The sequence below is a fragment of the Lepidochelys kempii genome, chromosome 11 (genome assembly GCF_965140285.1).
Source record: "Lepidochelys kempii isolate rLepKem1 chromosome 11, rLepKem1.hap1, whole genome shotgun sequence".
Classification (NCBI taxonomy): domain Eukaryota; kingdom Metazoa; phylum Chordata; order Testudines; family Cheloniidae; genus Lepidochelys; species Lepidochelys kempii.
Window position 1 is genome coordinate 38,840,881 of NC_136390.1, and position 16,150 is coordinate 38,857,030.

The window sequence follows — 16,150 nt, forward strand, 5'->3', positions numbered from 1 at the left end:
ATAGGGGGATGCAGGTCTCAATGGAATTCCAGGAAAAGATGGAACAGAGGTAAAAAGGAAATCAGTATTTTCTCTAGTCATTACATTGTTCATTTACTTCAAGGATGTGATCCCATGTTTGCAATAAACATTATAATAGCCAAGCAGAGTTTTCAGGTCCAGTTTAGCATCCAGTGATTCGTTAACACAAGAAATAAAAAAGAGTTAGAAAAACTGAAAAGGAGTATTGTTGTTTAAAGAATGTGTTTAACTCTTATTTAATAGTAATGGGAGTTACAATTACACACTTCCATTGGGGTTATATACTCCCTTCAAATGATTTAATCTTCTATATTTGATATATTCAGTTTACAATCTTCCTTGTTAGGAATTGAAGAAAATTGATTAGGGAAGCAAAGGGACAGATGGAGAAGAGTATGGCCAGCAGAGTTAAGAACAATAAGAATTAGGATTTTTTAACTATATTAGGAACAAAAAGAATCCTAACTGTGGTATTGGTCCACTACTAAATGGAAACAGTAGAATTATCAATAATAATCCAGAAAAGAAAGAAGTATTCAATACCTATTTCAGTTCTATATTTGGGGAAAAACAGAAGATATCATCATCATAGGATATGGCTAACACTCTTTCCATTCTACTAGTATCTCAGGAGGATGTTAAACAGGAGCGATTAAGTTAGACATTTTAAATCACCAAGTCCAGATAACTTGCATCCAAGAATTTGTAAAGGGCTCACTGAGGAGCTTGTTGGACCATTAATGGTGATTTTCAATAAGTCTTGGAACACTAGGAAAATTCCAGAGGACTGGAAGAAAGATAATATTGTGCAATATTTTAAAAGGATAATGGGAATGATCCAGAACTTATAGGCCTGTCAGTCTGTCATCGATCCTAGGCAAGATAATGGAGCAGCTAATACTGGACTCAAGTAATAAAGTATTAAAGGAAGGTAATATAATTAATACAAATCAACTTGAGTTTATGGAAAATAGATCCTGTCAAATTAACTTGATATCTTTTTTTGATGAAATTACACGTTTGGTAGATAAAGGTAATAGTGTTGATTTAATAGACTTCTGTTACGTGCTTCACTTGGTACTGCATGACATTTTGATTAAAAAACTAGAACAATACAAAATTAATAGGGCACATATTAAGTGAATTAGTGGCCTGCTAACTAACAGAGGCTCTGAAGCACAATGGATAGTGCATTGGCTTTCTAGATCTGAGAGGGTATTCAAAGGATGTGGATTTGAATCCCGCCAGAGTTCAGCTTCTTTTTGGACAAAGTCACCAGCCTGGCCTGGATGGGGAGCAACTGTCAACATGAAATATATTGATTTTTGGCATAGTCCCACATGTCATTCTATAAGCAAACTAAAGAAATGTAGTCAAGAATAAATTAGTATCAGGTGTGTGAAAATGGGTTGAAAGACCATACTCAAAAAGTATGCTTTTTTTTAAACATGCTTTCATTGACTCAGTGAGATTCCACACAGGCATTGGGGTCTGCACAGACAAATATTCTTGCAGGACTGGAAACCTGATTTACAATGGAAAGAAGAATATCAGCATTATTTCATTTTGCCACCTGTAGTTATTAACACTGGGTTCAGCTTTGTAGCCTTTCCACTCACATAATAGTCATACAAGGATTGGAAAAACACAAATACAGCAGTTCTTTCAGAGTTGCACTGTACATTTCCCCCCGTGCTGAGTTTCCTCCAGTTTTTTAAAAAGTTTTGCAACAAGTCTGAAACTTTGATGTCCTCACCACGCCCACACCACCTCTACCTTTCCAGAAATACAATGCTTACACTTACAGGAGTGTCAGCCTTAACTCTAGAGCTCAAGCCTTTGTATAATTAAAATCTCAGTTTAAAATTCAATTGACATAGGGTATTTTGTACATATAATAATATATATTATTGTAGACAGCTGTCATATACACAGCCATATTGCCACCTCAGAGATCCAGTGTTGTAGCTGAATTTTTATAAGAGCCTGAAATTTTATGTTTTTTCTGTAAAGACTATGGAGTTGCAGCTTGTGTAATAGTGTTACAATTAATTTATTTAAATCAGGTTAAAATATCTTCCAATCTTTTTTGTTTCTTTTCCCAGGGAAAATCTGGCTACAAAGGAGAAAAGGTATGATTTTCAGTAGGAACATTTATTGACATGTTTGTATGGTCTTGTAGATATACACATCAACATATTTGGTTGGCTGTTCATGAAAAATTGTAGCATTTGGGATGTGTGTTCTGGCAGGAAGATGTAATGAATAAAAATATCCTTGTAATGCTCAGTAAACTTTTTGAATGTTCATGGTTTATTTCCTTAGGGGGAAAGAGGTGACTGTGGCACTCCAGGGATAAAAGGTGACAGAGTAAGTATCTATCTGCTTATTATACTTTAGGGAAAACATTGTTACAGAACACTATTTCTCCTAATGTACAGTGAAATGGAGTATGGAGAAGTTATAGGACACAATTGCCTGAGATTTAAAATTTGCTATCCCTGATAATAGACATTGTGGTAGATTTAGTGTAAATGTTATTTATAAAGCAGAGGGAGAATACAGTTGACAAATTTTAAGGTCAATCAAATAAAGATAAACTGAAAAAGGTCATTTTTCAATAATTATCCCAGCTGCTCTTATACTTTAGTGCTGTTGCATTTAGGGTGCAAGCCTACTTCCACTTCAGACACTGGCAAGACTCTCATTGACTTTGGCAGGAGCAGAATCAGGCCCACTTTTAAAGGGGGAAGATGGACTGAGGGGCGTATGACTATGAAAATGAAAATCAAGATTTTAACTCCAGCAATGGGCTTGAAGGTTCAGTGTATGGTAGCTGTAAACATGTTTAATGAAATAGATGTAAAACTTGACCATGCAGGATCTTGGTATCTGACTTCAAATTCATTCTCATACTGTAATTTAACTACTGTATCCCAGTTTCATATTTATGCAGTATTTTCTTGCAAGTTATGGACTTCTTGATTTCTTTTCTTGATGTTCTTTGTACTATATTTTAATGTATCCAAATATATTTTAGAAGTTTTAGATTTTTTGTAGGCACTTTTGTCTTCTTGCTTTTCAGGGTCCAGAAGGTCCAGTTGGTCACACAGGACTGAGAGGTCTACAGGTAACAAACAGCACAGACATACTTCGCTTTCTTGGTGCTTTGCAAAGCTGTGAAATCACTTTAGTTCACAACATGGCTCAGCTGCCTAGACTTCTAGAGCCAGTCTCATTCAAAATATTCCATGCCTAACACATGTATCCTCTTTCATTGTAACATTGACAGGGATTTTTGGAGTTCAGTGTAGACAACTGAATATTTTTGTTCTCCGATTATTGACTGGCAGAAATAGTAGAGTGTGCAGGAGAAGAGACCCCCACAGCAATGGAAAGACCATGCTGTTATGTCTAATGCTGTAGACAATACTTAGCATATATTTATTCCTGAACTGGGGCCTCAGGTAGTTTGGCCTAATTAGAGTATAGATCCCTGCTGAGCATCGGAGACTTTGTTCCCCCCAAAAATGTGTTTATTTTAAGGATTGATTTCACACATTTGCATCTTTTGTCTAATTCAGAGTGTCATATTCTGCATCTTTAGGATGACAGAATAATTTGACCTTGTCACCTTGTACGTCCTTAAGGAAAAATCTCTAAGACACTTCTAGGGCCCCATTCTGTTCTCCCTACTTGGGCAAAATGCCTGGGGTGTAATCCTGGCCCCATGGGAGCAAAACTCCCATTGGTTGCAACAGGGCCAGGATTTCATCCTTGTTGTCTTCATTGATCTGAATAAGGAGCAGGTGACTAAACTCTTGATTAGGCAGAAGATGAAAATATGCGACAAGTTTTAGGAAACAGAAAGCGTATAAAATGTCAGGCCTACCAACCACTGTCCCTTTATAATGGAGTAGTTGATTTAAGAAGTAATGTAGGAAAAGAAATAACACTGATAACTTAACAACATATCCTTTAGGAGCAGTGGGCAAAAGACTGTTGAAATAAATGAGCGCACTAGTGAGATGTGACCCATATAAATCAAAGTAATTGGCTCGGCCATCCTCATCTGATGGAAACTGGCATAGGTCCATTGAAGTCAATAGAGCTACCAAAGTCAGTGAAGCTATGCCCATTTATACCTGCTGAAGATCTAGCCCATTTTATTGTTTTCTAAAAGGGGTTGAAAGTCATGTACATTGATAAATTATACTCTCATATTATGAGGGAATTAGAACAGTCCAGAATATTGCCAGTTTGCACGTTTTGGATCAGTTCTGTTCCCACTCGATGCAATGAGGTTTTGTGACTTAAAATGGCTTGTTTTTGTACCTACTGTTTTAGGAGAATCTGTCATATAAGCAAACTTGTTATAGTGCATCATAAAAATCAATAACAAAAATCAGAAAATCTTTATGAAAAATATGCAACCCAAGAAAGTTAAAGTTACACATTTTAAATAGATCAGATTTGCCACAACACCCTTTTAGTGGGAGCAGTGTTTTGTAAAAGAGCCCCCAAACCATAGGTGCTGAAACTAGAGATGCGGGGGGCACTGGTGCACCCCCTGTCTTGAAGGAGTTCCCATTATATACAGGGTTTACAATTTGGTTCTATGGCTCTCCGCATCCTTGCTATAAAAATTGTTCCAGCACCCCTGCCCCAAACCCTACATTACTAATACCTAGAGGAGCTTGTAGTATTGTCATTGTTGCAGTGATGCTGTAAATAAATTTTGATGACTGTTTACTTTTATTCTACTTAAGAAAGAGCCAAGTGCTGTCCTCAGATGCTTACACACCACTAGCTGCATTCTTGCATACAAGGGCAGAATTTAAATTGTGTTTAGTTTTGAAATGTTTGTGACAAAGGTTTTCATGTGGATTGCAGTAAATTATTGCTTGTTTCTCAAAAACCCCTTGCTCTGAAAGCCTGGAATATTCTGATAAAAACATTTGTGTTTTAACAGGGTTCCCAAGGGTTACCCGGAGACCAAGGGCCTGAAGGTGTGCAAGGATCAAAGGCAAGAATAAAAGATCTCCTCTTTTTTTTTTTTTTTAACATTAAAAGATATATACAGTTATCCATACCGCAATAATGCTCTTCCCCACATTCACTTTTCCCTTCTGTTCAAGGGGTTTCGCTAAATGGGGACTGCAAGTAATTCATCTATCTGATATCCCTGCAAGTTACCTAGCAAAAACTGCTTGTCTACTCCTGGTGTTTACTACAGTAGATTCAGCTGGACATTGTCTTTTCAGTATAGTGACTTATACCCCATTCTTCTAGTACTTGAACATTTAAAGTGCAGTATTACTCCAAAAATTTGTTGTCTCTTACCACTTGATGTATCAGATGTGTTCAATTTAGAAAACAACAACATGTTTTACTTGTAAGTGCCAACCATGGAAATTCAGCCTAGGATCTGAAAGCTGAATAGTGTTTCTTTTGGATTGTGCATTCTTATTAGTAATATGAATTCTGCAACTGGATCTCATTGAATAGTCTTGTTGATTATGCATGAAAAGGGATCAAAGCCATTTTGTTCTCCCATAGCTGAATTGGCTCCGCAATGCTAACAAGAAGTAAAAATCAAAATCAGAACTTACATGTGTCAGTAAGGTAAACAAATCAGACTTTGAATCTGCACCGTGAACAAATACATTGAATAAGAAGGTGCTATTTTTACATTATCAGCCTTTTGACCTTTCACAGGAACTCTTTTAGGGTATATCACAAATTCCCTTCTCTTCCCATTGGACCACCACAAACAGGATGGATGCTTTTAAATTTCTGATACTAGTGTGTTATTTATTGGGTCCTCTCCACCAGTTTACCAGTACGACTCTATGCTACAACATACAACTGGAAGTAAACTTTCCCTTTAGTGTACTCTCCAGGGGTGTAAAAGGCAAGATCTCACCATCCTGAGATTCTGTGTCCCCTGGCCCCTGCCAGCCTCCTCCCTTGCACTTCCTTCTGTCCTTTATCTGTTGGTGGGTTGATTGTTCTCATTAGCTCATCAGCCTCCTGACTAATTAAGCCATTGAACATCCCATTCCCCCCACCCCCGTTAAATCCACTCCAAGGGGGAAATAGCGAGTACCTTAGTACTGAGAGCGCTGGGTCAGCTCTAGACTCCTAGCACTGTGTCACAGGCAGAAACTAAGCAGGATTCAAAAAGATTTCAGACATTTATATGGATAAGAATATCCAGAGCTGTTTATAATTAATTATGATAACATTGGAGGGAATATTGAACTTCATGCTTCAGGGTGTAAACCCATCCCTATCAGTCACAGATCAGGATGAGAACTAATGACAGTGGCAAATTATCCCACATCTATCTCCTGTGGGATTCTCACACCTTCTTCTGAAGCATCTGGTACTGGCCATTCTCAGAGAAAATATAATGGACTAGATGGACCACAAGTCTAATCCAGTGTGACAATTCCTATGTTCCTAGGACTCCAGCCTTCTGCAGAACTACCAATCCTGCAGTTAGCGGTTAAACTGTCACCATTTAAGTCAATGGGAGTTTTTGCCATTGACAGTGACAGGAGCAAGATCAAGCCCTTAAACGAAGTCTTGAAGACAAGTATAAATATAGGCAGATTATCAGTGGGTGTTAAGCACCTAAATACTTTTTAAAAATCTGGTCCTTGAGTGTTAAGTACTATGGGCCTGATCCAAAGTCGACTGAAGTCAGTAAGTGCCTTTCCATATACCTCAATAGGCTTTGGATCAGATCTCTAAATTCCAAGATTCAATCATTTAATTAACTAACTTTTAAGTTAGAAACTTGTGGGGATGCAGGGTTTCTGCGTATAATCCATAAACAATACTGGGAAAGTGCCCTCTTTCTCCTAGTGCTTCATCCCTTTTCTAATGCTAATATTTTGTGGACCAAGTTTTCCTTTTCACTATATAAATCCAAAATGCTAAATCCTGGCTTTTATTACCAGAAGCACTCAGCACACTTTAAAATAAGAAGACTGAGGCACAGAGGTAATAAAAACAAGAAGATTCAGAATTAAAGCTTACCAGTGTTACTGAATCATAAACATTAGAAATAAGAAAGAGCTCTTAGTGCTAAACCTGCATACCCTTACCTACATGAGTAAGCCTGAATCATGTAAAATCCCCTTAACTTCAGTGGATCGACTCCTGTGAGAAAGAATGACCAGCTCAAGACCCAGGTAATCTAATCTATTTCACTACCATTTTGTTTTTTTCTAATGCCTTTTGCAATCCCATTTTGACCCACGAGCCTGAATCTAGCTGACAGGGCTTGCATTTTTACACAGAATGACTTAAAAGGGTCTAGAGAGAAGGCAGTGGATTCAGTCACCAACAATGTAATACCAGTGGGTTTGAAATATTCAATTCCTAACAGGAGAAACAAAAAAACATTGTGATTCATATTCAAAATTTGTTCTTTTTAGACAAATTGCATAAGTCTGCTGTGACGGGTTGGATCACAGAAACCCCCTGGGAGCTGCCACCTGATGTGCCAAGACTACTTCTGCCCCCGCTTTCCCTGCCAGCTTAGGACTCCAGCACCCCGTCTTGCTGAGCCAACACAGACCCAGGGTCTGAAACATGTGTCCCAAAGCTGCAGGCTTAACTGAAAGCCAGTTAAGAAGCGTTCCTGCCTCTGACATTCAGATGCCTAACTCCCAGTGGGGTCCAAACCCTAAATAAATCCATTTTACTCTCATAAACTCATACATTATTTGCCCTCTATAACACTGATAGACAGATATGCACAGGTGTTCCCCCCCCCGTTAATACATACTCTGGGTTAATTAATAAGTAAAAAGTGATTTTATTAAATACAGAAAGTAGGATTTAAGCGGTTCCAGGTAGTAAGAGACAGAACAAAGTGAACTACCAAGCAAAATAAAATAAAACCTACATGTCTAATAAAACTGAATACAGACAAAACCTCACCAGTTCCAGTAAGCTTCCTTTTACAGACTAGGAGTATTTGTGGCACCTTAGGGTATGTCTACACTACGAAATTAGGTCGAATTTATAGAAGTCGGTTTTTTTGAAATCGGTTTTATATATTCGAGTGTGTGTGTCCCCACAGAAAATGCTCTAAGTGCATTAAGTGCATTAACTCGGCAGAGCGCTTCCACAGTACCGAGGCAAGCGTCGACTTCCGGAGCGTTGCACTGTGGGTAGCTATCCCACAGTTCCCGCAGTCTCCGCTGCCCATTGGAATTCTGGGTTGATATCCCAATGCCTGATGGGGCTAAAACATTGTCGCGGGTGGTTCTGGGTACATATCGTCAGGACCCCGTTCCCACCCTCCCTCCCCCCGTGAAAGCAAGGGCAGACAATCATTTCGCGCCTTTTTTGTCTGCTGCCAGCCAAAGATGTAAAGGATAGATGGAGTGGGTCAGAACAAGAAATAGACCAGATTTGTTTTGTACTCATTTTCCTCCTCCCCTGTCTAGATCACACTGCAGTCAGTCACAGAGAAGGCGCAGCGAGGTTAATCTAGCCATGTATCAATCAGAGGCCAGGCTAACCTCCTTGTTCCAATAACAACGATAACTTTGGTGCACCATTTCTTATTGGAACCCTCCGTGCAGTCCTGCCTGAAATACTCCTTGATGTACAGGCACACCCTTTGTTGATTTTAGCTCCCTGAAGCCAACCCTGTAAGCCGTGTCGTCAGTCGCCCCTCCCTCCGTCAGAGCAACGGCAGACAATCGTTCCGCGCCTTTTTTCTGTGCGGACACAATACCAAGGCAAGCATGGAGGCCGCTGAGCACATTTTGGCAATTAGGAGCACATCAACCACCACACGCATTATCCAGCAGTATATGCAGCACCAGAACATGGCAACGCGATACCGGGCGAGGAGGCGACGTCAGCGCGGTCCCGTGAGTGATCAGGACACGGACACAGATTTCTCTGAAAGCATGGGCCCTGCCAATGCATGCATCATGGTGCTAATGGGGCAGGTTCAGGCTGTGGAACGCCGATTCTGGGCTCGGGAAACAAGCACAGACTGGTGGGACCGCATAGTGTTGCAGGTCTGGGACGACTCCCAGTGGCTGCGAAACTTTCGCATGCGTAAGGGCACTTTCATGGAACTTTGTGACTTGCTTTCCCCTGCCCTGAAGCGCATGAATACCAGGATGAGAGCAGCCCTCACAGTTGAGAAGCGAGTGGCGATAGCCCTGTGGAAGCTTGCAACGCCAGACAGCTACCGGTCAGTTGGGAATCAATTTGGAGTGGGCAAATCTACTGTGGGGGCTGCTGTGATGCAAGTAGCTCACGCAATCAAAGATCTGCTGATATCAAGGGTAGTGACCCTGGGAAATGTGCAGGTCATAGTGGATGGCTTTGCTGCAATGGGATTCCCTAACTGTGGTGGGGCTATAGACGGAACCCATATCCCTATCTTGGCACCAGAGCACCAAGCCGGCGAGTACATAAACCGCAAGGGGTACTTTTCGATAGTGCTGCAAGCTCTGGTGGATCACAAGGGACGTTTCACCAACATCAACGTGGGATGTCCGGGAAAGGTGCATGACGCTCGCATCTTCAGGAGCTGTTCAACTACAGGCTGAGCAAGTGCAGAATGGTGGTAGAATGTGCATTTGGACGTTTAAAGGCGCGCTGGCGCAGTTTACTGACTCGCTTAGACCTCAGCGAAACCAATATTCCCACTGTTATTACTGCTTGCTGTGTGCTCCACAATATCTGTGAGAGTAAGGGGGAGACGTTTATGGTGGGGTGGGAGGCTGAGGCAAATCGCCTAGCTGCTGGTTACGCGCAGCCAGACACCAGGGCGGTTAGAAGAGCTCAGGAGGGCGCGGTACGCATCAGAGAAGCTTTGAAAACCAGTTTCATGACTGGCCAGGCTACAGTGTGAAAGTTCTGTTTGTTTCTCCTTGATGAAACCCCCCGCCCCTTGGTTCACTCTACTTCCCTGTAAGCTAACCACCCTCCCCTCCTCCCTTTAATCACCGCTTGCAGAGGCAATAAAGTCATTGCTGCTTCACAGTCATGCATTCGTTATTCATTCATCACACAAATAGGGAGATGACTACCAAGGTATCCCAGGAGGGGTGGTGGAGGAGGGAAGGAAAATGCCACACAGCACTTTAAGCACAGCACTTTAAAAGTTTACAACTTTAAAATTTATTGAATGACAGCCTTCTTTTTTTTGGGCAATCCTCTGTTGTGGAGTGGCTGGTTGGCCGGAGGCCCCCCCACCGCGTTCTTGGGCGTCTGGGTGTGGAGGCTATGGAACTTGGGGAGGAGGGCGGTTGGTTACAGAGGGGCAGCAGTGGCAGTCTGTGCTCCAGCTGCCTTTGCTGCAGCTCAACCATACACTGGAGCATTCTGGTTTGGTCCTGCAGCAGCCTCAGCATTGAATCCTGCCTCCTCTCATCACGCTGCCGCCACATTTGAGCTTCAGCCCTGTCTTCAGCCCGCCACTTACTCTCTTCAGCCCGCCACTTACTCTCTTCAGCCCGCCACCTCTCCTCCCGGTCATTTTGTGCTTTCCTGCACTCTGACATTATTTGCCTCCACGCATTCATCTGTGCTCTGTCAGTGTGGGAGGACAGCATGAGCTCGGAGAACATTTCATCGCGAGTGCGTTTTTTTTTCTTTCTAAGCTTCACTAGCCTCTGGGAAGGAGAAGATCCTGTGATCATTGAAACACATGCAGCTGGTGGAGAAAAAAAAAAAAGGGACAGCGGTATTTAAAAAGACACATTTTATAAAACAGTCGCTACAGTCTTTCAGGGTAAACCTTGCTGTTAACATTACATACATAGCACATGTGCTTTCGTTACAAGGTCGCATTTTGCCTCCTCCCACCGCGTGACTACCCCCTCAACCTTCCCCCCTCCCTGTGGCTAACAGCGGGGAACATTTCTGTTCAGCCACAGGCAAACAGCCCAGCAGGAATGGGCTATACTGAGTGTCCCTGAAGAAAAGCACCCTATTTCAACCAGGTGACCATGAATTATATCTCACTCTCCTGAGGATAACACAGAGAGAGAAAGAACAGATTTTGGTTGAATGCCAGCAAACATACACTGCAATGCTTTGTTCTACAGTGATTCCCGAGTATGTGTTACTGGCCTGGAGTGATAAAAGTGTCCTACCATGAAGGACGAAATAAGGCTGCCCTCCCCAGAAACCTTTTGCAAAGGCTTTAGGACTACATCTAGGAGAACCGCAAATGCCAGGGCAAAGTAATCCTTTCACATGCTTGCTTTTAAACCATGTATAGCATTTTAAAAGGTACACTCACCAGAGGTCCCTTCTCCGCCTGCTGGGTCCAGGAGGCAGCCTTGGGTGGGTTCGGGGGGTACTGGCTCCAGGTCTAGGGTGAGAAACAGTTCCTGGCTGTCGGGAAAACCGGTTTCTCCGCTTGCTTGCTGTGAGCTATCTACAACCTCCTCCTCCTCCTCCTCATCTTCTTCGTCCCCAAAACCTGCTTCCGTATTGCCTCCATCTCCATTGAAGGAGTCAAACAACACGGCTGGGGTAGTGGTGGCTGAACCCCCTAAAATGGCATGCAGCTCATCATAGAAGCGGCATGTTTGGGGCTCTGACCCAGAGCGGCTGTTCGCCTCTCTGGTTTTCTGGTAGGCTTGCCTCAGCTCCTTCAGTTTCACGTGGCACTGCTTCGGGTCCCTGTTATGGCCTCTGTCCTTCATGCCCTGGGAGATTTTCACAAAGGTTTTGGCATTTCGAAAACTGGAACGGAGTTCTGATAGCACGGATTCCTCTCCCCAAACAGCGATCAGATCCCGTACCTCCCGTTCGGTCCATGCTGGAGCTCTTTTGCGATTCTGGGACTCCATCATGGTCACCTGTGCTGATGAGCTCTGCATGGTCACCTGCAGCTTGCCACGCTGGCCAAACAGGAAATGAGATTCAAAAGTTCGCGGTTCTTTTCCTGTCTACCTGGCCAGTGCATCTGAGTTGAGAGTGCTGTCCAGAGCGGTCAGAATGGAGCACTCTGGGATAGCTCCCGGAGGCCAATACCATCGAATTGTGTCCACAGTACCCCAAATTCGAGCTGGGAACGTCGATTTAAGCGCTAATCCACTTGTCAGGGGTGGAGTAAGGAAATCAATTTTAAGAGCCCTTTAAGTCGAAATAAAGGGCTTCACTGTGTGGACGGGTGCAGGTTTAAATCGATTTAACGTTGCTAAATTCGACCTAAAGTCCTAGTGTAGACCAGGGCTTAGAGACTAACATATTTATTTGAGCATAAGCTTTCGTGAGCTACAGCTCACTTCATCGGATGCATCTGATGAAGTGAGCTGTAGCTCACGAAAGCTTATGCTCAAATAAATGTTAGCCTCTCCACCCCCCAAGGATACCTGAAAGAAACTGGAACAAAAGACAATAACTACAGAAGGTGTGAGTGATTGCTGGACCCGGACTAAAAGGAGATTAGTCTGTAAAATGACAGGTTTCAGAGTAGCAGCCGTGTTAGTCTGTATTTGCAAAAAGAAAAGGAGTACTTGTGGCACCTTAGAGACTAACCAATTGATTTGAGCATAAGCTTTCGTGAGCTACAGCTCACTTCATTGGATGCATACTGTGGAAAGTACAGAAGACATTTTTATACACACAAACCATGAAAAAAAATGGGTGATTATCACTACAAAAGGTTTTCCTCTCCCCCCCTCCCCACTCTCCTGCTGGTAATAGCTTATGTAAAGTGATCACTCTCCTTACAATGTGTATGATAATCAAGCTGGGCCATTTCCAGCACAAATCCAGGGTTTAACAAGAACGTCGGGGGGGGGGTAGGAAAAAACAAGGGGAAAATAGGCTTGAATAGAGACTGGGAGTGGCTAAGTCATTATGCAAGGTAACCTAAGTTAATTGTATCCAATTTGCAAATGAATTCCAATTCAGCAGTCTCTCTCTGGAGTCTGGATTTGAAGTTTTTCTGTTGTAATATCGCAACTTTCATGTCTGTAATCGCGTGATCAGAGAGATTGAAGTGTTCTCCGACTGGTTTATGAATGTTATAATTCTTGACATCTGATTTGTGTCCATTTATTCTTTTACGTAGAGACTGTCCAGTTTGACCAATGTACATGGCAGACGGGCATTGCTGGCACATGATGGCATATCACATTGGTAGATGCGCAAGTGAACGAGCCTCTGATAGTGTGGCTGATGTTATTAGGCCCTGTGATGGTGTCCCCTGAATAGATATGTGGTCACAGTTGGCAACGGGCTTTGTTGCAAGGGTAGGTTCCTGGGTAAGTGGTTCTGTTGTGTGGTGTGTGGTTGCTGGTGAGTATTTGCTTCAGGTTGGGGGGCTGTCTGTAGGCAAGGACTGGCCTGTCTCCCAAGATTTGTGAGAGTGTTGGGTCATCCTTCAGGATCAGTTGTAGATCCTTGATAATGCGTTGGAGAGGTTTTAGTTGGGGGCTGAAGGTGACTGCTAGGGGCGTTCTGTTATTTTCTTTGTTAGGCCTGTTCTGTAGTAGGTGACTTCTGGGAACTCTTCTGGTTCTATCAATCTGTTTCTTCACTTCCGCAGGTGGGTATTGTCGTAAGAATGCTTGATAGAGATCTTGTAGGTGTGTGTCTCTGTCTGAGGGGTTGGAGCAAATGCGGTTGTATCGCAGAGCTTGGCTGTAGACGATGGATCGTGTGGTGTGGTCTGGGTGAAAGCTGGAGGCATGTAGATAGGAATAGCGGTCAGCGGGTTTCCGGTATAGGGTGGTGTTTATGTGACCATCGTTTATTAGCAGTGTAGTGTCCAGGAAGTGGATCTCTTGTGTGGACTGGACCAGGCTGAGGTTGATGGTGAATGGAAATTGTTGAAATCATGGTGGAATTCCTCAAGGGCTTCTTTTCTATGGGTGCAGAAGATGAAGATGTCATCAATATAGTGCATGTAGAGTAGGGGCGTTAGGGGACGAGAGCCGAGGAAGCGTTGTTCTAAGTCAGCCATAAAAATGTTGGCATACTGTGGGGCCATGCAGGTACGCATAGCAGTGCTGCTGATTTGAAGGTATACATTGTTCCCAAATGTAAAATAGTTATGGGTAAGGACAAAGTCACAAAGTTCAGCCACCAGGTTAGCTGTGACATTATTGGGGATAGTGTTCTTGATGGCTTGTAGTCCATCTTTGTGTGGAATGTTGGTGTAGAGGGCTTCTACATCCATAGTGGCCATCTGAGGCTGTGGATGGCATTGTGTTCTGCACGGTTGAGGTTGTGGGGCAAGTGATGATGCTTTTCCACAATTTCAGCCCGTGCACGTCCGCGGAAGCACTCTATGTAGAAGTCCAGTCTGCTGTCTCGACCTTCAGGAGGAGTCCACCTAGAATCCTTCTTTTTGTAGTGTTGGTAGGGAGGTCTCTGTGGATTAGTATGTTGTTCAGAGGTGTGCTGGAAATATTCCTTGAGTCGGAGACGTCGAAAATAGGATTCTAGGTCACCACAGAATTGTATCATGTTCGTGGGGGTGGAGGGGCAGAAGGAGAGGCCCCGAGATAGGACAGCTGCTTCTGCTGGGCTAAGAGTATAGTTGGATAGGTTAATATTGCTGGGTGGATTGAGGGAACCATTGCTGTGGCCCCTTGTGGCATGTAGTAGTTTAGAAAGTTTAGTGTCCTTTTTCTTTTGTAGAGAAGCAAAGTGTGTGTTGTAAATGGCTTGTCTAGTTCTAGTAAAGTCCAGCCACGAGGAAGTTTCTGCAGAAGGTTGGTTTTTTATGAGAGCATCCATAATTCTTTCCTTTTTATTTTTTAAAAAGGGTGAAAGAGGCCTCCCTGGGCCGCCTGGATTGACTGGAGAAACTGGAATAGGATTGCCTGGCCCAAAGGTAAAAATGCTAGTCATACAGTATACTGTGCATGACTTTGTAAAAGAACAAAAGCAACAGCAGCTGAATATATAAATCTTTCATATATTATCGGATAAAGTACAATAAATGCTAAGATTGGGGTACCTGCAAAGTTATTCAAAGTGTTCATAGATTTAAAAAAAAAATAAACACACACCACACAACAAACCACCACTTTATAGTATTGGTATAATTAAAACCAGGGGAGTACATGGCTAATTGAGTATAGACACATACATATTGTCACAAACAAAAGAATAATTATGAACACACTTGGTGGTTCAGATAGTTGGCACAAAGAATACAAGCTTACTGTAAACAAAATGTTAGCCTTCTGAATAAGGGCTATGTCTGACTTATACTGTACTGGGATTGCTATCATCATCATCTCTTTCTAGAGTAAACATTGTAGTGTCTCAGCTGTTGAACCTCTGCTGAGTTAAGGTTCAGAAGGGCTCTCCATTCATTTATTTTGTCAATGATCTGTCATCAAAAATCATAATTTAAAAATGTTAATATCAAACACAGACTTACCAAAAAACTCATAGTGCATGCTGTGTCTTATGCATACATGTAGGTCTGAATCATGGTCCAAATTCAATTTCAAAAACATGTTTGAAAACAGAGTTTATATAAGGAAAAATATTTTTTCTAAAATAAGAGCAAAGCAATGCTGTGGCAGATATTGCAATCATATGCACTATCTTTGGGGACCGTATTGTACTAAGTCTATGAATGGTTTATGTATGATTGTGTTCTGCTCCATGGGGGAGCAGCTCTTCCAGGTACTAAAAATCAGCGAGAGGTTTAGTCTGTGTTTCACCTTAATCACAACTCTAAAGAGGTACCACCTTGTGGAGTGGTTTGCATATTCTGATTCAGACTGGGTTTTGCAGAGACTAAAAGACAAAGGATGTTTGATATAAAAAGATGAGCTTGAACTGACATAGGGCCTTTGTTCTGATCCAGACAACAGACAGGGCCTTTTGTCCAAGAGCCCCAACCTTTGCAGAAGAGTTGGAAAGACTTTGACCAGCCAGGGCTCCATAAGGTTGATGGGTGACCTCTGGCAAGCTTTTAGAATGCACATAGGAACTTTTATTGTTTTTTTAAATATGTTCTCTCTGTAATGTTTTCTACCTTAAGAATAAAGGTGCTTGCTTAGAAAGCAATGGGTGGTAACTTGTAACTGCTGGCAATGCATTGGTTTTAGCCCTCAGAGAGTAAGCAAAGCACAGGCAGTGGCCTTAAGCAGCTGGG

The 16,150-nt window shown here is 42.4% G+C and overlaps 1 protein-coding gene across 1 annotated transcript in view; it reads left to right on the forward strand.

The window, feature by feature from the left end:
- LOC140895296 (uncharacterized) overlaps positions 1-16,150 on the forward strand; it is a 69,361-nt gene that overhangs the window by 8,618 nt on the left and 44,593 nt on the right. The window contains exons 6-11 of the mRNA XM_078847987.1: positions 5-49; positions 2,127-2,153; positions 2,347-2,391; positions 3,107-3,151; positions 4,994-5,047; positions 14,801-14,869. Of these exons, the coding sequence (XP_078704113.1) occupies positions 5-49; positions 2,127-2,153; positions 2,347-2,391; positions 3,107-3,151; positions 4,994-5,047; positions 14,801-14,869 (285 nt within the window). The remainder of the gene's footprint in view (positions 1-4; positions 50-2,126; positions 2,154-2,346; positions 2,392-3,106; positions 3,152-4,993; positions 5,048-14,800; positions 14,870-16,150) is intronic.